The 22,509-nt window shown below is 51.9% G+C and overlaps 1 protein-coding gene across 1 annotated transcript in view; it reads right to left on the bottom strand.

Annotated features, from left to right (window-relative positions):
* SIM1 (SIM bHLH transcription factor 1) overlaps positions 1 to 21,400 on the bottom strand; it is a 74,330-nt gene extending 52,930 nt beyond the window's left edge. Inside the window, exons 1-2 of the mRNA XM_048493935.1 lie at positions 21,172 to 21,400; positions 19,321 to 20,022 (exon numbers count right to left, since the gene is read on the bottom strand). Of these exons, the coding sequence (XP_048349892.1) occupies positions 19,321 to 19,495 (175 nt within the window). The 5' untranslated portion in view covers positions 19,496 to 20,022; positions 21,172 to 21,400. The remainder of the gene's footprint in view (positions 1 to 19,320; positions 20,023 to 21,171) is intronic.
* Positions 21,401 to 22,509: the final 1,109 nt, after the last annotated feature.

Below are 22,509 nucleotides of genomic sequence, written 5' to 3'. Positions count from 1 at the left end.
TCAAGCGTAGAAGGCCCACTTTGAATCTTGAAAGTAAAACTGCATCATCCACATATAACATTAATGGTATTGGCAATGCATTTAGAATAGGAGGATTACCTATTGGTTCCTGATAATGCAGGGGCTAAATCATTCAAAAAAATATTGGAACAGTGTGGGGGCTAGTATGCAGCCTTGGCTTGACTCCTTTCGTGTGATTGCGATATTTTACCTGCATTTAGCAGGCCTCTCTCTCTGCGAGCATTTGACTCTGGCAAGATGTATTCGAGTGGAGTTGTTGGATCAGGAGGAGCAGTCTTGGGTCCATTCTTAAAACCCGGGGTTTCTGCCATAGAAGTTCTCTAGAGATGGAGTCAAAGGCTCCTTGAGGTCAATGAATTCGCTGCATATAGTTTGCTCTTTCCCATGGTAACATAGCTTGTTCGCTAGATGAAACAAAATAAAGGCCGTGATCTAAAAGTTGCTTTTCCTTCACCGGAGCCAATTTGCTTCAGCTGGCCCAAGAATTTGTATTGTGTACCATGCCAAGATTCTCATTTTGTTCAGCAGGAATTTGGAGTAAATCTTTCTCCCGGCCACTGATAAGAGAGGTAAACGGACGGAAATTCTGTGGGATCACTTGGATCTCCTTTTTTGTATATCGGCACAAGAGTAACTGGCAGAAAGCCAAGAATTAGGGATTTGGCCTGGAGTTGGTGACATGGGTAAAAAGCGCTGCTAGCAATTCAGCCCACCAGTTCGAATTCTGGTTTGAAGATTTCTGAAATAAGTGCATCAGGGCCTGGGGCTCCCCTCTTTCATATTATCCAATCAAGATGGAAACTTCTGCAGGAGTAACTGGAGGCCAAATAGGGAGTTGGTCAGTGTCTGGCCAGTCAATTTTCATTAGATGTCTGATCATTAGAAAGAGGTGCTTCGAGGAAATAATTAAACCACCTGTCTGGGAGATAGAAGAGGGTAGAAAGCTTTATGCAGGCCTGTGGTGTTGAGTTTACCAATGCCCAGAAAGCATCTCTTTGCATCCTTTGGCAAATGGAGGCTTGTAAATAGGCTTTATTCCATTGCAATATGTACAAAATCTTGGTGCTTCTGTTTGGTTTAAGGGTTTTGAAATTCATATTTAAGAGTGGCAATTTGAGACAAAATGTCCTTGGAGCCCGTATGACGATAATACCTATATAGGGCTCGAATATTGTTGTTGTAAGTAATACAGTCTCTGTCAAACCAATCCCTTTTCCCCCGCAGATTGCTCTTATCTTGATTAGTAATGGTAGAGTGTTGGTAAATGGAGGCATTTATAAAAGTTTTGATTAATTGTTCATAACTAGAAATGCTGAAAGTAGGTAGCTCAGTGTTAGTTATGGAATTTTTGAGAGTAGTGGTCAAAGGGGAGTTAAACCAAGCCATTGTTTTGGACTTACTGTTGATAGAATTGATTATGGTATTTCGGATCATATTTTACTGTTACAGACGCACCCAAGCACACCGGCCAACCAAACCCATTCCCATTCCCATTCCAAACTAGATCAGTGCAGGAAAAGACCACCTTAACCCCTCAATTCCTTCAAGGGCAAATCTGCTGTTTAAATGCCTAGAGAGCCTTCAGGGGGCTGATCCCAAACGCCAAGCCCTCGTGGTCAGGCTTGTCTTGGAGTAGGGCCGCTCAGTTGAAACAAACCAGGGTGAACGAAATAAGTCACGATGGCGGCATAGTTCGGTGCCAGCAGTCATAACCAGCCTTCCGAAAGCAGCCGAGCGATTTCACGGCCAAGAGAGCGGGGAGGGGGCGGATGTCGGGAAGCCACGGCGGCCTGCTGGTCCCTTGACTGGGAATACATCCATGACCATCAACCGCGTGGGATCCAAGTTTGAAGACGACAAAGGCTCGAGAGATGGGGGGGGGGGGATCTGGTGAGGGCGCAGGGTGCGGGCTGGACCTTTTTACCATTGCCGTCCATGAGTCAATTCCTAAGTCTGAGAAATACTTTCGGCTGGGCCTGAATCCCAGGGCTGGCTCTTTTTCGACTAGGCAAAGGTTGCTTCCCTCGCTGATCTCCCCCCTCCCCCTCCCCTTTCTTGCCAAATGGTTCGGGTGAGGAAGCGGCTGTGGACCAGAGGGGTCCACAGTCCCATTGCAATGCCAGACGGTTGGGCTGGGGTCTCCCTTGGTGTCTCTCTCATCCCACAAACCTTTCTCTGCACATCAGGTCTTCCCCCAGCCCTTTGCCTCTCTCCCTCTCTGAAGGGGAAGGGCAGGCTTGCTCTGGGGAGAGATCTGCCCAAGGAAGTGTCTCTGATTCCAGTTCTGGAGAGGCGGCCCCTTTCTAGAAGCCTTACTTCTGGCATGCGAAGTGCTTGTGAGCTTGCACAAAAGAAAGTCGGAATCAGTTGTAGTTTCTAATCTAATAAAAAGAGTATTGATTAGTGAACTCCATTCTGGATAGAAAGGTAGATAGATAGATTCACTACGCTGCCCTATATCTGGATGGGGATGGATGCGCAGGAGGCACATCCTCTCCCTAGGCATGGTGAACGTAAGATGGAGAGAGACCAGAAGAAGAGGGAAGGAAGTGTTGGAAGTGAAGGACTTTAAGCTGTTTCCTGCCTCAACCTACAGAGGGGGTTTTACTAGAGAGCTAGTGGCTAGATAGGGACCTAGGGATTTGACACCTTTACTCTAGCATGCTGGTTCTATCCCTTTGATGTTAGACTGATACTCTCAGGGACTTCCTTCCGGCTTCTTCCTCAACCCCTTCTCCCACTTCTTCCTATCATGCCTAGAGAGAGGATGGATGCTCCTCGCATCCATCTCCATCCAGCTAGATTAGGATAGCACAGTGACTCTATCTACCTACCTTTCTATCCAAAATGGAGTTCACTAATAAATACTCTTTTTATTAGACTAGAAACTACAACTGACTGGACACATTGGGATCCATCACGCACACGCACGCACACGAGGTAAGGGCTTCTGCTGTGTTCTAGCCACCCATGCCGCTCTGCCAACTACGATAAGGGGTACTCTCCAACTACCAGGAGCACTTATCCCAACAGGAAGCAAGTCCCTGAGAGTATCTGTCTAATTATCAAAGGGATAGAGCCAGCATGATAGAGTAAAGGTGTCAATCCCTAGGTCCTTATCTAGCCACTGGCTCTCAGTAAAACCCCCTCTGTGGGTTGAGGCATGAAACAGTGTAAAGTCCTTCTCTTCCAACATTCTGGACCTCTCCAGGGTTTCTTGACTCAGCACAGAAGAGGCGGGCGAGCTTTCCCCGGAGGCGACACCGGATGGCTACACGATCACATCAGGGAAACTAAGAGGGGAAAACAAGCGCTGATGCCCCGACTTAGTTGGGCCTTAAACGGCAGCTAAAGCCCAGGAGCCTTGGCCTAAAGGTTCGCAGGCCCACGCAGTCAGAGACCTCCTCTACCTCACCGGGGTGTTGTCAGGATAAATAGTAAGAAAGCTCTTTAGGACCCCAGAGGTTTAAATCAAGTAAATGGAATAAGCCAGAAATGGAACGTCAAATCCTACCGATGGTGCCTTTTCGTCTCACCCCATCCGCGCAAGTGGGCTGAGAATCGCCAGCAGCAACAGAAGAAGTGTGTTCCGGTTGCCGACGAGGCTGAAGCCACCTTGCCCCGACGTCCGGAGCCCCCTCCGCCCCTCCCCCCCGCGCCCCGGCCCCGGCCCCGCCCCCGGCCAACCACCGGCAAGTCTGGATTCCGGCAGAGCCACCCGGTTTCCCTCCGCTTTCTGGGGTCCAGGCAGACCGTCAGTCACCCACAGGATGGTGCTGATTTGGTGTCACAAAACGCTAGAGAGGTCCTTTTCCGGCTGAGTGGGATGTCGAGATTCTCTTTCTGTAGCCCAGAGGTCTAGAGCCTTTATGTGTTGCATTGTGGTCCGGTCCAGGCCGGTCCTCCTGCCGTGGGGTTCAGGGAAGCCTCCTGCATTCTCTGCCCGTATCCGCACAGGCCCTGTGGTCGTCCCTCCCTCTCTTTCTCCCCACAACCAGAGCCTGAAAGAGCCAGAAGCCCCTTCTGCAAGCGAAGGAAGTCAGGGGAGTTCGAGGGGTGAGCTGAATCCCCCTTTGAGAGGAACTATCTGAGTCGGGGTGGACCTCGGGGTTAGGCCCGTGAACTCGCAGCTTTGGCCCTTCGAGTTTTATTTATTTTTTTCCGCTTCCCAGCTCACAAATCTCCTTCCCCGCCCAGATTCCAAGTGTTCAACTGGTCTCAGTCCCTGGAGAGATGGGCCAAGGAAGGCGCCGACCTAAATTACAAAGGGCATCTTCGCTGTGCTGCGTTGGAAGAGAAGGACTGTACGCTGTTTCCTGCCTCAACCACAGAGGGGGGTTTACAAGAACGCCAGATGCTAGATAGGGACTTAGGGATTGTCGCCTTTATCATGCTGGCTCTATCCCTTTGATGATGTTAGACTGGTACTTTTAGGGACTTCCTTCCTTCCTTCCTTCCTTCCTTCCTTCCTTCCTTCCTTCCTGTGCTCTCACTCTCTCCATCTTGCTCTCCAACCATCTACAGCACCATGTGCGTAGAGAGGACCGATGCTGGCTGCATCCATCCCCATCCAACTAGATTAGAGTAGAATAGTGAACTTATCTACCTACCTTTCTATCCAGAATGGAGTTCACTAATAAATACGCCTTTTATTAGAAACTACAAACGACTCCGTGCGGAGCCTCTGCGCACTCTGCTGGTTGTGTAAATGGGTAATCTCTACTAGGAGTGTAAATGTGTGATCTCTATGAGGAGATTTTCCTACAAATACCTAGCTGTAGTGGCCCAAAGTCAAGGCCTCCCTGCTGGGCTGAACCGCCCCGCCCCCCAAGCGCCCAAACCAGAGCCCCTGTCTCTGCAAATCTCCCGGGCTAGACAGTGGGGAGAGGGCCGCCATGTCCTCTTCTCAGAAAAGGGGGGTGGGGGTGGCCAGGCGCCTTCCGAGATCTCGCCTTTCTAGAGAAGACAGGGGGCGGTGGGGAGAGAGAGATCCAACTTTCTGACTCTGCAGGGAGGGGGGCTGAAGAAGGGGGCTCAGCGCTGGAAAGCCAAGAAGCTTTGCCTGTTTTCCTTGGAGCCGAAGAGCTCCGTCGGCGCTGCCGTTCCCAGCGGGTCGTTTCCCCCGGACGGTTCCGCCTCTCCCCGGTTGTTGATTAATCCGAATTGAGCGCGGCGCTCCCATTTCGCCGGCTGCTGAAAGAGGAGAAGCAGCCCCAGGGGGTTAATGAACAGCTCCCCCGCCCGAGCAGGGCGCTTTGCTCCAGGAACCCGCTTCCTCATTATTTCGGGTCACGCCGGCTGAGCCGCAGCTCGGGGCGAGGGATCCTCCATCGAAGTCGCTTGATCCCAGTTAATGTTTGCTAAATAAATGTTTTCTCTGGACTTCTGAAAACCTCCCCACCCACCCCCCCAATTTGCCGCGTGAGGAGGGGAAATGAGAGCTGGACTGGCCAGATGTCCCTTTCCTTCCTAATGGCCAATTCTTCCCATCCACTAACCACCCCTCCCCCCACCACACACACGCTCTTCTCCTGAACACCAAAGTGGGGGAGGGGGGTTTCCTAGCAAGCCTGAACCAAGTTGAGGGGAAGGGTTTCATTCAACCGAAGAGACTGATTCGATGGAATCACGCATCTCCTGAATGGTTTCTGGCAGCCAGATTCTAGGTATGATTATTCCTCAGGGCCCTTCCACATGTGCAGAATAATGCACTTTCAATCCACTTTCACAATTGTTTGCAAGTGGATTTTGCTATTCCGCTGAGTAAAATCCAGCTGCAGAGTGCACTGAAAGTGGATTATTCTGCATGTGCAGAAGGGGTCTCAAGTCACGCAGTTCAGTACGATTTAGCAGTGGCAAGGGTGATCAGTTTTGCCCTCCGTTACAGTGTTTGCAGTAACCCTGCACAGAAATATAGTTACTTCGAAGTGTGTTTCTTTTGCCTTCCAAAGCTGTAGAAATACTCTCGGGTTTGCATTCCCCACCCCACACCCCCACACCCCGCGAGTTGCTGTCTGTCTACTACTCAGACGTCGGTCCCACTATTTTCTTGCCAGGAAATGCTAATAGGGCGGCAGTCCCGGGCTACAGCTTCGGCATTGTGTTTAAATATCCGTGCGCCGGTTCCTTGGTTTTTAACTTTCGTTTTAGCCAGCGTCCTAAAGTGACTCTTTTTTTTTTGCACTTGACCTACCGCAGCCAAATTTTTTGGGGGGGCAAATCCTCTAATTGCCTTTTAAAAAGAACAAAAGAAAGAAACCAGAGGCGTTCGTCGCCTCTCCCTTTTGCTTCGGGATTAGGAGATCTGAAGACTTCTCTTGTATTTTGGAGAGGCCCCGAGAAGAAGGGAACGGCCGAAGAATGAATGGGAGGCTGGAAAAGAAGAAGGGGCTCACCACTCGAGCGCCGGCGGCGGCCTGAAAAGGGGCTTTCCCCCGCTAAAGTGGTCGGAGGCAGAAAAGAAAAGGGGGGAGGAAAGGGAAAACCGCATCTCTTTTGGAAGCTTTCCAGGCTCCGCTGCATTAACCGTCCCAAGATCAAAACGGCCCTTGCCGCGCCTCCCTCCTCTCCAAGCCCAGCCCGGCTTGAGCCTATTTACATAAGTCGCTGCAGAAGGGGATGTGTCTATTAGGGCTCTAAGGAGCCGCCACTGGCTCACGTTGTGCTGGACAAGGCGGGCGACGTTTCCCTCTGGCCTTTCTCCGGTTTCCCTCTAAAGATCCCCCCTTCCCCTTCCCATTCCCCCCCCCCCCCCCGCCCAGCTCCGGATTACCCTCCCGGACTGCCTGCCGAGGCCGTGTCAGGTCCTGAAAATGAGATTTCGATTTCGAAAACGAGAAACCAATTAGTAACCAAATGAGGCGGAGGAGATCCACTCCACTCGCCCTAATCCCACCGGCCCGCCGACCAGCCCGGGAGGATGTGGAGGAGCCACCCATTGCAGCCAGCCAGATGCCGCCGCAGCCGCCGCCGCCGCCTCCTCCTCGAGTTGGCGCCGGGCCGCGGGGGCCCCCAAAGCGGGTCTCTTGGAGGCTGGGCCGCAGGGGGAGGGGATTCCGGCTCCGTTGGGAGCTCCCCCCCACCCAAGGGCGGCTTTCAACCTCAATCTTTTAGGCCCAGCAGGCTCTGCTGCCAAGGGGCGGTTCCAAGGCAGTAGTGATATTAGTAGTAACCTTAGTGGAAGGAGAATTGCTCTCTGGGGAAACAGGCGTCTGAGAAAGTGAGTTCTGGCTCTCCAGAGTTTCCCGTGGATTCACTTGTGTTACTATTGAAACTGCCACTGGACCCTCTCGCTTTATTCTCTGGGCAAACGTTGAATCCAAGCGGCAGGCAGACAAGGCAGGCTTCATGAGCGAACGTATTCGGGCTGCAAGTTTACGGGCTCCTACTAGGCAGCAAACCCGCGAAAATCACCTCCCAGCAAACAACTGGAGGCACCTGTTTCCACTGGCAAAGGCCCCTCTAAATCTTCATGCTCCAATCGTCGTGACGTGGACTTCAATTCCAGAAAGAGGATCGTCCTCCCCCGGATCAAGCAATTTGCTTTCTGTTTATCTCGCTCTTCTCCCCGTGATCGCCCCACTTCCAAATTGCTTTATCCTCTGGGGAACCGCGCATGCTAAAGCCAAGCGGTCGACGTCGATAGAATATAATGTTCAAGGCAACGACCAACAGCCAAGCGGCCCGATGGCGAAATGCTGCCTAATCTAACAATTCACTTCCTTTTTTTACGACAGAGTCCGCGTTACAAACCCAGGAGAAATGTTTCCCGGGATGGCGAAGCTGCTTGGACCGGTGGCAGCAGAATTACTGCCTGGGGCATGGAAGTGCTACCGCAGCGACAGGTGTGCCCTGCTGCTCTGCCACTTGCCTACTGACAGGCCGACCCTGGGGCCATTTATTGAATCCCACGGAGTTCCGTTTGGGTTATCCCCAAGGAGGTGTGCCCAGGTGCGCACTACCGCCCGTATGCCCCAGATGTTGTACGAACGGAGGCAGTACTGAAGCTATAAATGTTTCTCTGGGTTCTCACATTCGTCCCAACATTCCCTGGAAGTAATAATGTAGTATTATAGGAATAAAGGAAAATATTTGCTGCATCGCAGTTCTTTACTGCCGATGTCAGTGATAGCAGTTAAAGCTCAACCACCTGACGATTCTAGCTGGTAAATGAATGGTCCCATTCACATGAGATTGCGGGGGGGGGGGGGCTTTTGAGGATAACTATCTTCTTTCTCACATAATAAACCCACCGGGAAAGACGGGTGTGTCTGAAACCCTAGCCAAGGCAACCCCGCCCCCGCATCCCCCTCTATCATTATTCCTCCTCCTTTAAAGTAATCCTTCTCCTCCATGGCTTCTGGTCTTTACTCCAAGTATCTGGGCCAGATTCAGATCGTCCACTTCCTGGTTTCCACAACTGATTTGTTAGATTCTCCTCTCCCACAAAAAGGACACCAAATACATTCACAGCCCTGGGACATTCTCTCCAAGGACAGCTCGTATTTGGGTGTGCTCTCAAGTTGCAGCCCCTTCATGGCGGCCCTGTAGGGTTTTCAAAGGCGTTCAGAGGTGCTCTGCCGATGCCTGCCTCAATGTGGGCCGACAGAGTTCTGAGAGAACTGAGATCACTGAGATCACTGCTCAAGGTCACTCAGCAGGCTTCATAGGGAAGAGAGGAAAAAACCACCACACAGGATGCCTCACTGCAAGTTTATGCAATCCTTACTTGGAAGTAAATCTCATCCAAGTCAAGTCACACTTAACTCGAAACGTTTCGCTTCGGTAGATCGTGATGGCGAAAGGAAAAACAGGCTCCAGGCCCCCTGAAATCCGGGAAGCCTGTTCAAAACCCCCGACAGAATCTGAATCTTGGACATGGAATGTCTGAACTTTCAAACAAATTTCATCTGCAAGTGCTAAAAGGGCAGAGTGGGGGGGGGGGGAATGCACCTTTCGAGGTGGTGGTGGTGGTGGTACCAGTCAGACGACGGTCAAGTAAGCCAGGCTGCCTGCGCCTGAGTGCCCGTCTCCTCCGAGGGAACGGTGTTGCACAGGAGCTTTGCTGAAATCACCTGGTCTGTTTCAAAATGCCCCTCAAAGGGCCCCGGGACGCAAACCGAAGACAAACCTCCCATGCGAGGGAAGGGGCTCCTCCAGGAGCTCCCAAAGCCCCCCCCCCCCAGGTGCTGCTCATTCTTAGCTTGCTGAGGGAAGGGTTCCGTTTTCAGAGAAGTGACCTTTTAAACGTTTCGCGGTTTCAGTGGGTGGAAGGCGGGGGGCGGGGCAGGCGCTCAGCACTCCCCACCGGCAGACAGTTCCCATCATCTCCAGTCTCACCGCCCTAAAAGTGGTTGAAAGCGGCGCCCTGACGCTGGATCCTCTGCACGATCACCTGGAAGCAAATCTTTCTACGTTCAATCTTACTCAGTAAAATGTGTCTTTCCCGCCCCCGCCCCACGTCAAGTCACAGCTGATTCATGGGGACCCCGCAGGGTTCCCACGGCAGGAGGCGGTTGGCCATTGCCGGCCTCCACCTGGCGACCCCGGAATTCCTTGGAGGTCTCTCATCCAAATACTTTTCAGGACCGAACATGCGTCGCTTGCCGAATCTGCCGCGCTCGAGCTAACCTGGCCATCCAGAGCACGCCAAAGTTGCGCCCAGCGTGGCCCACATCCAGGCTGCCTTGCAGGTAGATGCAATCTTTCCTCTGCTGGCACTGGGACAGAAGACAGTCCTCCTAGTCCGTCTCCACCTGTCGGGCCGTGTCCCGGATGTGCCCCCGCCCCGCCCCCCAGTTGGAAACAGTCCCCTATCCACCTTTGGGGAATGAGTTACACACACTGAAACACATAAATAAGACTTCGCAAGGCTCACCGCAACCTTCTCTCCCCCCCCCCCCATCCTAAATCTCAGGCCTTTTTCATCTCACAAATCCTGAAGATCAATTTTTGCCACTTTGTAATTGTACGCAGGTATTTTCAAATGCAATGAACAACTAGATTCTGTCACTGGTCATCTATACCAGGTCACCGGGATACGTAGCACCTTACAGAATCATGCTCACCCGGTCTGTTTGACAATCGCGTTAAGGTCAATGAGAAGCCTCGCGGGCTGGGAAGGGGGAGGGAGAATCCTGCTTTGCTGCTTAGCTTGCCTTGAGAAACTATTCTCAAAAGCTTTATAAGCAGATCGGGAAGGTGAGTCACAGAACAGACAGGCCGACACATTCGTCTTGGGTCAGCTGCTGTCCTTCCAGGCGGCTTTGTGTGAGTCTAATACTTTACCATAGAAAGCTCAAACAACCCGGAATCGGCGAGGCTAGAACCCGTCTGCCCGGCATTTCTATGCTTTCAGCATAATTTCATTACAGGAAGAACTATTCATTACTATGAATCTGAGCACACACAGAAGGGGACTGCCCCACGCAGGGCACGTAGCTATTTGTCCTCACTGGATTAGGAAGGAATTGTAAGACACACACACACTTCCGCACACCCGCAGACCGAGGAGTGCTCCAGGCCAAGGGGAAAGATTGTCCCCATTGTTCGGTTCTAGTGACAGCTATTGGGTGGGTTTTGTCCTCGTTTTTTTGATGGATCGGACAGCGTTATGAGATCGTAGCCTGATCCCCCTCTCCCAAATGGCGGCCCCGAAGAAGATCTACTAAGACTGGTCGCTCCGAGGTCTTGTCACGACTACTACCGCGGGGTGGGCGTGGGCCTGGCCACGGCGAAGCAGGAGCAGGCAGAGGAGCCAAGCAGCCCACCTAGCACCCGAGCCAAGCCTTGGCCGACTACGGGGCTGAATGGGAGGGGTGAAGGTGGGAACTGCCTGACCCGCTTTGCCTGGTCTTGCGGTGGGGTAGATACCACCCAGGGTCCCTTGACGTACCCCAGAGGATCTGGATGCCCCGACAACCCACTCTTCAAACCTGTTCCTCAGCCTACCATTCGCAGGCCCGGCCACCTCAAGTATCGGCATGCAGATCAGTCCAAGCCGCATTGGACCCAGCTGAGTTTCCTTCGGAGCAAACACTGCTAAGTGAGGGATGGCAGCCCCACCGAATTCTTTCTGTGGGATCCGCAGCAATTGAAACGCCTGAGCTCTGGCTAGCGTTGGTCTGGCTCAGGCTTCGAGGCGAGGCATTCCTGAGGTTCAAGAGTGGACCTTCGTCCCTTTTAACGAGGTTTGTTTCGGGGATTCACCTACACAAATTGGTGCACTTATGCCTGGAGGTCAGACTGAAGTGATTTCAGAAGGTTCCCTCCTGGATTTGCAAACTCACCTGCTCAATAGGGTCCGCCTGCTCTTCTGAGAAGGTAAGCATTTGGACCAAATAAAGGTAAACGTGTCAAAAATATACAACATTAATGTATTTTACAGGACCCCAGTAGCACTCTAAAGACGATCCAGATTTATAAGAGCATAAACCTTTCTGAGTCCGAACTTCAGTCACAAAAAAGTTACAATAAGCAGTTATTACTGCGCTGAGTTTTGACTGTATATCGAAACATGAATGTCCCAGTGTCACATCGGAAGAGAACTGGAAGAGATGAGCTAACTGATCTTCCTTTCTGATTCAGGTCATCCGCTTTAAGGGCTTGGGCAAGATCTGAGAAACGCTTAGGTTTGAAGACGCATGCGCGCACTGCTTGGACCACCCCTTCCCTTGCCGCGTGACTCCCCCTCCCCCCTGAACTCCTCCAGGTGAATTTGGTCTTCAGGTCGTTTTCAGGGCAGAGCGCTCCTAGCCTGCCAGTGTTGGCCCTTTCGGTGCCCAGTGGCAGATCCTGGTCTCCTCGCTCGGATCCATTCTCATGGACCCTCAAGGAACCCAAATCCTCCAAGGCGCTTTCCTGACCGAGTCAAAGAAGCCCAGTCACGCCACACTTCTTAACTGGGGACAAGCTGGGAGCTCTACTGGCAACATTTTCAACTCTTACCCGAGCCAGGCGATCCAAAAGAGGAGCGTTGCAGAGCAGGTCCAAGTGGAATCACACCCTGCTAGCCCCATCGACTTTGATAGACTTAGAAGGATGCAACTCTGCTTAGGATGGTGGCGCTAATCAAAGAGATCAAAACTCCGCAGTCTTTCAAGCAGACTCGCCCACGACTTGTACTAAAAGTCCCACAACCTGGTTTAGACACCAGATGCTGACGTCTTTCTACCTCGGATGGTAGGACGTGGTTACCTTCACCCAGAGGAACACACACACACAGTTTCTATACATAAATAATATTTTTTTTTAAAAAAAAAACTACAAATCCTGTTCAATCCCTTGTCTGAAAACCAAGGCAAACCGAAAGGGCTAATTTGCCACACCATCAATCCGTATGCAATGTTTCTATAACATCCGTTTTCCCCAAACAAACAACGCCATGAAGAGAAGAGAAACAGATATGGATTCCTCATTAGAGAGCAGCGCCGTATTTCAGGCGGCACAAACAAAGACCCCGCTCATCGGGCTATAAAATGTTATGGCTCACCCGGTTCCCACAGCACCAGATGAGGAATTTTCGCGTTTCGCCCAAATCAGGCAACGGGGGTGGGGGGTGGGGGCAAAACGAATTAAACCCCACGTGCTAATTTCTCCAAATCTGCAAACTTTTTTTTAAAATCGAGCGATCCTCATTTTTATTCTGATAAACGGGGGTGTATTTCCAAATAAATTACGGTTTTGCCAATCTGTCCGATCTCTCCTTCTCTCTCTCCCCCAACCCATAAATCTGCTTTTGCAACAGTTAAGCGAGGGCTTTTGTTCTGTACTTCGCATTTCAGGCCCACATCAAAACTAGAATTCAACAAGGGCAGGCAGCTTAAAGGCTTTTTCAATGAGAAAAACGTCTGTAAGAAAATAAACACTGAAACCTAACGCTCAATCATTTCCCTCAGCAGCTAGAAAAAACAGCATTAAATCACCGATCCACGTGGAAAACAGGTTTCTTCTCCCCCTCCCCCCAGTTACTTCTGCAAATAAAACAAAACTATGACTAATGAAACGCTAAACGATTTTCACTCCACCTCTGCATAGTAATAGTGGCCTCGTTGTAGGAAGGGGAATCAAACGCAGCAGAAGGACGAATGTTTAAATGTGTACCTTTCTCAAAAACCCATCCCATACCCCTTTATTTTAACGACAGACGAAGCCCAACGCCTGTTCAAATGTTTTGGAGTGAGGCTGTGTGGATTTCAGTAGCGGCTCTTTCGTCCTTTCCCGTGACAAAGGGGCAAACCTGTTGGGAATCAGACGGGATTGCGGGGGGGGGGGGGGGGGGAAGCATCACAGGGAATAGGAACTAAGCTGAAAACCTTTTTGACTTCCCTGTATTTTAAAACGAACTGTCATTGATTTTGAGCACAAAGTAAGAATAGGGTAAAATAACATATGTTATTAGCAGATTTTTTTATACTCTATGCCAATAAAGGTTATTGTGATTGTATTAGCAGATTAAAACAAAAAAACAAAACCCGAAATAGTTAACCTGTTTGAAAAGATCCAAACCTTGAAAAAGTACTCCAGGGACCTATCCTAAAGGTGCCCTGTTCCCCTTTTACTCTTTTGAACACAGCCTTGAGGAAAGATCTCTTCCGCCAAGAGAACAGTGTCATCCGACCAGTACCGTCCTGAGAGTCCACCTCGTTGAATAAAACTGAACAGAACGGAGCTGAGCTTTAAAATTGCTCTCCAAACCTTTCAGGTGCCCCTTTTTTTTTCCTTTTTTTTTTTTTTGAGAGAGAGAGAGAGAGAGAGAGAGAGAGAGAGAGAGAGAGAGAGAGGTGGAAGCAAGGAGGGGGGGATATGCCGAATAAAAGTAGCGTGCGCACCCCCCCCCCCCCACACACACACACTAAAATTACTACTCTGCCTTTTCAACTTGTTCGGAGCAAACGGGAAAGCGAAAAGGCGTCTCAGTCAGGCGGATGGCCGCCCAAGTCCTCTCCAGCGGATTCAGGGCCCTGGATCCAGGCAGTCGGTCTGCTTTGAATGGCCTTTTTCGTTGAAGCCCAGCGGATGCGCCCGCCTCCCCCACCCCAACTGGGAGCCTTTCGAGAGGGGAAGCAGCCTGCTCGGTCTTCCAATTCTGTCCTCTTCGGAGCAGAGGCGGCATTCCTGCCATTGCGACTTGCGTAGGCAGCCTGTGACTCGATTACAACATTGCCATCGTAAAAGCGAAATGGGGAAAAACCTAGAGAGACACACGTGTGGCGCCAGCAACGACGAGGAAATAAAGACACCCCCCCGCCCCTCCAGCACCCCATCTGCTTTTCACTGCTACGGGAACTTTTTTCCCTTGGAGCTCAGCCAAGCCTTCCTCGGAAGGACCCTCACCAAGACTGGGCATCGCCCGCCTGTTCACACCTTCCGCCTCCCGCTGTGGTAACAGACAGTGTCTGTGAACCGGGGGAAGCAGCCCACTTTTAACCTCCATTTAGATCAACGGGTTTAAGGGTCAATTTTGCACCAACATTTTTTGGGGGAGCCGGTTCTCACTGGACTCGGCGGCGCTTGATTCGGAGCAGACCTCCTTCGGATCTCACTGCGCACCTTCAAGCCAAGCCGGCCTCTTGGGGTCTCAAACATACGACCAGCTACGTTGGATTAAGGCTCAGCTATCCAGCGACTGCTAAACTGAACGGGAGTGTGGGCGAACATGAACTCGAAAGAAATCACAAACCCGAAGAAAGAATCGGCTAAGTGCAGACACCGCTTACAAATGGCAAAGTTTTGGGTTTATAACGTTGTAATGATCATATTTTTTTATTTCTTTATGAGATCTTTATACTGTCTTTCCCCTTCCAGGGCGAGCTGAAAATGAAAACAAGATGGGATTTAAGGCTACATTATATTGTAACCTTGTATTATATTGTAACCTTGTATTGTAACCTTGTATTACATTGTAATCTTCTATTATATTGTAATCTTACATTTGTGCAACAAGAATCTTAACCACAACAATGTATATTTAATGCTCTAGTCAAAAGAGAGGAGATTATTGGCACAGATTTGGATTATCCGCCCAGTTTGTGGATCACCCACCAACTGCCTACACACAAGCAGATTAAGGCTTCTTCCTTTTTTTTGTTTAAAAACCTCTGCTACGTCGCCCTTGTCTCCCTAACATGCACCCCAGAGAGACGGGCAGGTGGCCGCTTAAGAGGTCGCTGACGTAGAAAGCCAAGCCAAGCGTCAGCATTGCGTCATCCTCTTGTTCCGCCTGCCAGCTTCACTGACTCCTTCCGTCATTGCCCATCCCAAGGGAGAGAGCGAAGTGAAGCTCTTCACCTTAAAGTGTTCTTAGCAGTTTTCGGATCCTCTAACAGTAGGATCAAGGTATCTCCCAGTTTCACCAGTAGACATAAGGAGAAACTCAGCCCTGAAGGGGCCTTCTGGCAGCCCAGCGGTGCGGATTTGGATTCAGGTTAAGACTTCTATGGGCTGGGGGCGGAGGGGGGGAAAGATGCGGTAGATTACAGAGGTCTGGAATTCCATTCTTTGGTTGCTTGACCCTTCGCCAAGCCCGCTCATGTAAGGCAGGATGCGAAAAGGTCATTCTGTCCCCAGACAATCAGCTGAGAGTCCATCTGTCCAGAAGCTGCTGCGCCTGCCAACCCCAGCACCGCGGGTTCTGAACAGAATCGGTCAGTTTCAGCTCGGCATATTGTTTTTTTCCAGAGCTCGTTCAGGGCTAGGCCCCTGAGGGAAGAAAAACAATATAATTGCCTTGCCTTCAAGATCCCAAAAGCCCAAGTTGATCCTCAGCAAACCGCGGTGCCTTGTTTCCAAGTCCAGCTTTTGGCAATCGAAGCGTTTGGAAACTTCGATCCGGGATTACGTCGGGATAAATGTATTGGCCGAGTTCCATAACGTTCACTTTTGACAGGTGGTTTAGGAGTGGGGCCCAAAGCAGCCTATAGCGGAAGAGGGAGAGGCCTTTGCTATCCCTAAACCGGTTAAGCCAGAAACGCTCGAAGTGAAGCAGAATGCCTTACGTACTTCAGCGGAACAGATGGGTTTATAATTTTCGCCAGCCGTATTTAGCAGATTTGCGGACTGCTTCCTGGGGCTCTTCGCTCCCCCTCGCCCTCCCTCAAGTGACACTCCAAAACTTCCTCACGCCTGCAGACCAGACCACCCAGGCAGATTCTAACGTGGCTACTTTCTTAGGTAAATAAACCAGCTCACTGAAATCACTGAACCGGGGGAAGCAGCACCCCAATAAACATGGGAAGGATCCCGTTGCAGGCTCATATCTTGCCAATGTTCAGCCAAGGTTCTCAGTCCCCAACGCAGGCACATTCCTTTGGGACACTAGTTTACCTAGAAGTAAACGCCCCAAAGTTCCATGAGATCTACTTGCCAAGTGCATGTTGGATTATTCCTGGAAAAAAGCACCTGCGTTGGGTTATGCACCTTGATTTGCGGAAGGAATGGAGGGGGGGGGGGAGCATGGGGAAGACTCGAGACCCAACGGAGCCCATCCTCGGCCATCCCTGGCCAAGCCCAGCGCCTTCAGGGGCAAAACACGTACGGATGCCCCAAACTTGGCTCCCTGAGGGGCATCGGCGGCTGCAGCCGAAGGCCAAGGCTGGCCTTGCCCTTGGCCACGCAGTCCCCAGGCACCGGCTTCTCCCAGGCGTTCAGAGGCTGGGCGAGCCGCGGGGAGCGGGACCGACGTCCGGCTCCTCTTTTATTTTCCCCCCTCCCCCGTCCCTTACACGGCGCAGACCAGCAACACAACACCAGCTGCTGTTTTGGATGGAACAAGCCGGCGACGGAGGCGCCCGTAATTGGCCAGACCCGGCGCAAAGCACGCACCCAAGGGGGCCCCACGGAAGCGGGCAGATCGTGGCTAATCAGCCTTGAAGGCACCCCGCGGGCCTCGGCGGCTCAGCGCGCTCTGGCCCGGGCGGGCGGTCGCAGAGAACCGCTCTCCCCCTCACCCCACCCCCCACCACAAATAAATACATCTCCTTTTACGGCCACCAGAAAAGGTCTCTAAAGTGGGGATTCCTAGGCTGATAACTTCATCTCCTTTGCAGCCTCAGCCTCTTTCACAGCCTTCCCTGAGCCGAAACACCCACACGCGGCTTATCCGCTTTGGTGCTTTTTGGAGCGGAGGGCACGATCCGGCCACAGTTCAGCCTCATCGGCTTCAACAGGAGAGTGGGGGGCGTGCGCTGTCTCTCTGCCTCCTGGCTACTTAGAAGTAAATTCCGTTAAAATTCAAGGAACCTCCCAATTTTCCTGGAAGGAAACTCCATTACATGCAATAGAACTAACATCTAAGTAGACTTGTTTAGGATCAGAAAGGCCGAAATGATTCAGAATGAATAGCGCATAGCATTGTAAATATATAGGCACTGTCCAGCCAAAGTTAAGCACAAACAACCCTGCACACTCCAGAGTAAGCTCCACTGAACTCGGTGATATTTATTTCCAACGAAATGTGAAGAGGTTCGGGTGTTCAGTCCCTCTGTTATCAGTAAGAAGTTTAAACCTGGACTTCACTCTTCCGCCCTTTGAAATCTAGGAGTTTGAAAAAATCTAACGCGTATTGTGCTAAACATAATGTTATCAAATTGCATTTTGCGGTGCTAACTGTGTAATACATAACTGCGATCCTAAAATTAAACGCATGTTACTTGGTAGTTTCACTGAATTCCGTCGAACTTCCGACCAAGTAAATATGCGTAGGACTGCAGACTTCCTTGAAAGCAAGCGCCACTTACAATGGGCAGGGGATTCCCTTAAAATAAGGCGCTTAGAAAGTCATTGGTTGAAATTTCGATTAATAAATGGAGAAAGCAAGTGGGAAAAACTGGCCCATGGACATTTCGTTTCCTATTTATAGCAATATATATACATATAGCAAAAAAAGTCTGGTGACTCCAGTCGTTAGAATTTTTGCTTGTCACTCTGGTTTTGTCCTTAAAACTGCAGTTATCCTAAAGATTTGCTTTGCTTAATTCCACGGGGAGAAGACGCTTCCCCCTTTTGCTAATGTACTGTGATTCCGGTCTTAGTCTTAAATGCCCAGATAGTATTTCGTGACTCCTCCCACACTGGATTTTTTTTTTTTTTGTAATCTACCGATCCTGTGACATTAACGATGTCTTTTGGGTTCTCATCTGCCGACGAGTTCACAGCAATGAGAACTCTGTTAACCTCCCCATCCTACGCGTTAGTTCTTCTAAAGAGAAGCTTCCACATAACCGGACCGAGATCCTCGTTCTAGGTCAAAGCCTAAGCAAGTTTACTCACATTAATGGATTTTAGTAGGTCCTAGGGAAACGTGCAGATGAAAGCATCTCGCAACACGTTGAAGACTGGGTTCTCGACCGCAGGACCAAGAGATCAGACTTCACAAAACTGTGCACAGTATCGAAAAAAGTACACCTGAAACCTAATTACTGCCCCTTCCTTCCATAACTGCACAAGGTAGCGATTCTATCTACTCTTAGTTGGGAGTAAACCCCACTGTACTCAGTGAGACTTAATTTCCGTGTAAGTGTGGATAAGACTGGTCGGCGAGGGGCTGAGGGTGGAGGTGGGCGCTGGGCTGGATTCTGCTCCAGCAGCCCTCAGCTGCCCGATCGCCAGTCTCATTTTAAGCAATCGGGGGCCCTTCCATGTTCATGGGGCGCTCCTGCCAAGGCAGAACTTTATGGCGGAGGCTAGAGTATCGTTTTCCATTTGTCTCTGGCTTCGATTCATTCCTCATCGAAATCGGAAACATCAGATTCAGATGTGCCCAGTTCATGCATATTCAAGAGAGGAGATGAATTCGGTTTTCCCCTCCCCCATTTTGGAACGCATTGTCCCTGTGCATGGCTGGGTACTGAAACCAGGACTGCTCTTATATCTAAGAAAATATTTACCTTTGTATTAATCTCTCCGCCCCCGCCACGCCCCCCCCCCCAACATGTATCTCTAATAAATATGGGCGAATTGCCCTTTTGGGCAATACACGGGCTGGGCCAGGAATGCCCGACTTTCCGCAGAGGTGCGTGCATGTGTGAATTGTTTGTTTTGGAGGGAGACGCAGCTGAGCTCTGAGCTTTGACGTGTTGACAAAGGCGCTCCTGGCTCCCCAAACAAACACGTCCGATGTATCGAAGGGGAAAGTCTTTACGGGGGAGGGATCGAGCGAGCGAGGGAGCTAGGCCAGCCAGCTCCAGGAACCACGTCCGGCCAGATGGCTACAGAAACCATCTCGGGCCTCCGCGGCCCCACCAGCAAGGCCTGGGCTGGGGAAGAACGGGTGGGCTGGAGCCTGCCGGCCAAGCCACCTACCTTCTGGGAAGACCACTCGCATTTTCAAGTAGCTGGTGGTGAGCCGGATGATGGACGCCTTGTCCAGCTGCGAGGTGATGGCCGACGGCAAAGGCAGCAGCTTGGCCAGTTCGTAGAACTCGCTGTTTTCCTTCTCCCGTCGAGTCCGGGCAGCATTTTTGGATTTCTCTTTCATGGTGGTTTCTTCCGCCTTCTCTCCGACAGCTCAAGCGCCTCCGAGGCATCCAAAAGGGGCCAGCCAGGGTCAGTCCAAACAAGCCATGTCGGTCAAAACAGACGCACAAAAGTCATCTGGGGCTGGGAAAATGGAAAGGGACGAGTGTTTTGAGATCTGGGCGAGGGAGAAACCTCTCGATTGCTTCGTCCCTTCCTCTCTCTCTCTCTCTCTCTCTCTCTCTCTCTCTCTCTCTCTTTGAAGGAGCTGAATGTAAACGGGCAGGAAAAAGCGAGCCTCCAAAAGGGACGGGCGTCGGGTTAGGTTCAGATTTGGGCCGCCCGGCCAGGAGAGCCTTGGAGTTTCCTGCCCCACCGCAGGGCTGCCAACGTAACTCCTTGTAAACGAGACATCCTCCTCCTCCTCCTCCTCCTCCTGGTCAGCCGGGCCCTCTTCGGCTCATCCTCCTCTTGCCAATGTTCAGGCCTTGCCGCAGAGCGGGCCTGGCCTTCGGGAGCCAGCCGACCCAGGCACCTTCCTCGGGGCAACTGCGAAGACAAGAGGGCGTGAGGGAAGGCAGAGCCCGGGCAAACACAAGCTGCAGCCTATGCACATTTACACGGATGTAAGTCCCATCCCCCAAGGTAGGGCTTCCTTCCCCAAACAAGGAGACATGATGGGGCTGAGCTGCAGCTACAGCGGCTGCTTCTATTCCCCCAAGATCTGAAGGAAAAAGACCACGGGCCACAGGAGAAAGGAGGAGACTTGGTCTTCCCTCTAAGGGGAATCCTTTCACGAGGTACCCATTTTGAGAGGCGGGGAGGGTACTGGAGGAAAGTGAAGGCTGCGACGGCCCCCTACAATCCCAACGAACGGCGCAATTTCAGAATGGCCCCATGAACGGGAAAATCCTCACTCCGGAGGCCCCAATCCACCCAGGCCACCTCCTGCTCAAGCCCCCTTGCACAGAAAAGGATCAAGCGGCTCTGGGACGTTTTCGACGGGGTCTACGCAGGGAAACGGCCCATTATTAGCATAACGTTTTAACTTCCTCAGGGGCACATTTTTTTGTCAGAGGGATCCCCTCCCTTCCTCCTAGCAGAAAAGTGGGGAGGGGGAGTCGAGCCCACAACCCAGGATTTTAATCGCAGTTTTAAGGAGGCAAAAAAAAACAAACGCCGGCCAGAACTTGCGCCGGATCCAGAACGCGCGTTGACGAGTTGATTCGCGACCGTTCAGCCTTGTTTCGACTTCAGCCGAAGTGAGTTTGAAATGCCACGCGTTCCGGCTTGACAGCTTCGAGGATGGCCATCCGATCGGTTTCTTTTTTTGTCTCCGCCTTCAGTTCTGGAGAGGAGGAGGGGAGGAGGCTGGCCGGCCTCTCTAACCTTGTGCCCCGCCAGAGCCACAAGTACCCGGGCAGGCGCAGTAAGGCCCTGGCTAAGGGGGAGCCTGAAAATCCTTCCTTTGCCACGCGAATGGGGTGTGTGGGTGGCGGGGGATTGGGGCGGGGAGAGTTCTGCCCTTGGCTTTCCCTTTAGGAATAGGGTCCTTCTGCACAATCTGATATGGAGAGCCTGGCCCCGGCCAGCCCAGGCAGACTCGATGACATTTGGCCAACTGCAGAGCAGCGCCCTCCCCGAGACCGGCTCCCCCGCGCTACCCCCGCGCGCCGCGTGGGCCCTTCCACCACTTACCTGCGTCCAAGGTGAGGCTCCTCATGACAAGCAGGGGGGTCCGCCAAAGGTGGAGAACTGGGTGCCTCCTGCCCGCGGGCCAGGACTTGGCCGCCGTCCCATCCTCCCCCCGCCCCTCGTCCGCCTGGCCCGGCCTCGGCTGGGGAGGGAGCGGCGCTTAATGAAGAAGCCTTAATTGCAGCCCGCGCGGCGCCTAATGAACTTCTCGCTGGCCAAAGGGGCTTTTCAGCCCAACTTCAGCGCTCAGCCCGGCCGGAATGCCACTCACTCCGCCAGTCCACTTCCCATTGGGACCGGCCTCCGAAAGGGCGGCCTCTCACTGGCTGGGCGGAGGGGTGACGTCACCGCCCTCCGCGACACACCCCCTCGGACCCCGCCGGCCGCCCGCAGACGGCGCGCGCCCAGTGCGGCGGCTGACCGCCCGGCGGGCGATGAGGGGGCGCGCGGGGGAAAGCTCTTGCACCACCTGGGCCCCGGCCAGAGCGGGCCAGGATCGGCTTGGCCCGGCAGGCAGCCCCGACTACGAGACGGGCCCGGAAAGGAGCAGCCGGATTCCTTCGCTGCTGCCGCGATGCTCGGGAATAGTTAAGCCGCTTGCTTCTTGCAATTAGGGCGGGCACAGCAAGGTGTCTGCCTTCTTCCCCGCACTTTCCAAATTTCGTCGGTGAGCGTGAGCTTCAAAGAGGTGGCGAGCGAAGACCCTGCAGCAGCAGCAGCAGCAGCAGCAGCAGCACCACCACCCCTGGCATCCCGCCCCCAATCAATTAACCACGATTCAGGAGGTTTTTCTAAATGCCTGGGAAACCGAGGGAAGAAGAGTCAATGCGGTCGTTAAAGTATTAGAGGGGGCATACGCGGTGAACGCTAATTGGGTCTAATGCCGTAATAATGCGTGGCATCAGTGAGCCGACGCAGCTACCTGGGGACTGGGACGAGCAAAAGCACGGCAATCTTATCACGAATTCCATATCCAAATAGTTGTAATCAAGTTTGAGGCTCCAATTGCACCGTGATTAATACCACTGCTCAAATGAGAGGGGTAACTTGTTGGTTAACTACGTTACCCAGACCCGTTAACTCCTTGGAAATAACATCCATCTGATTTAGCTGCAAATATCTGCGAGCTGAATTCCAGAGAAATAAGTTTAGCATTCGAGGCGCTGCTCGATCCTCCCTGAGAGGCGAAGGAAATAATAAGAAACCGTTTAGGATTCAACTAGATGCTTCTAAACACGCACATTTGCGAGCAAATCTTGTCGATTTCAACGGAAGTGATTTTCAAGTCCAAGTGCTTAAATCCATCGTTCCAGACGATCGGGGGTGGGAATAGAAATCCGT

Source organism: Sphaerodactylus townsendi, linkage group LG01 (genome assembly GCF_021028975.2).
Source record: "Sphaerodactylus townsendi isolate TG3544 linkage group LG01, MPM_Stown_v2.3, whole genome shotgun sequence".
NCBI lineage: Eukaryota > Metazoa > Chordata > Lepidosauria > Squamata > Sphaerodactylidae > Sphaerodactylus > Sphaerodactylus townsendi.
The sequence above is the reverse complement of the archived record's forward strand: the minus strand, read 5'-3'. Positions and strand labels throughout refer to the sequence as shown.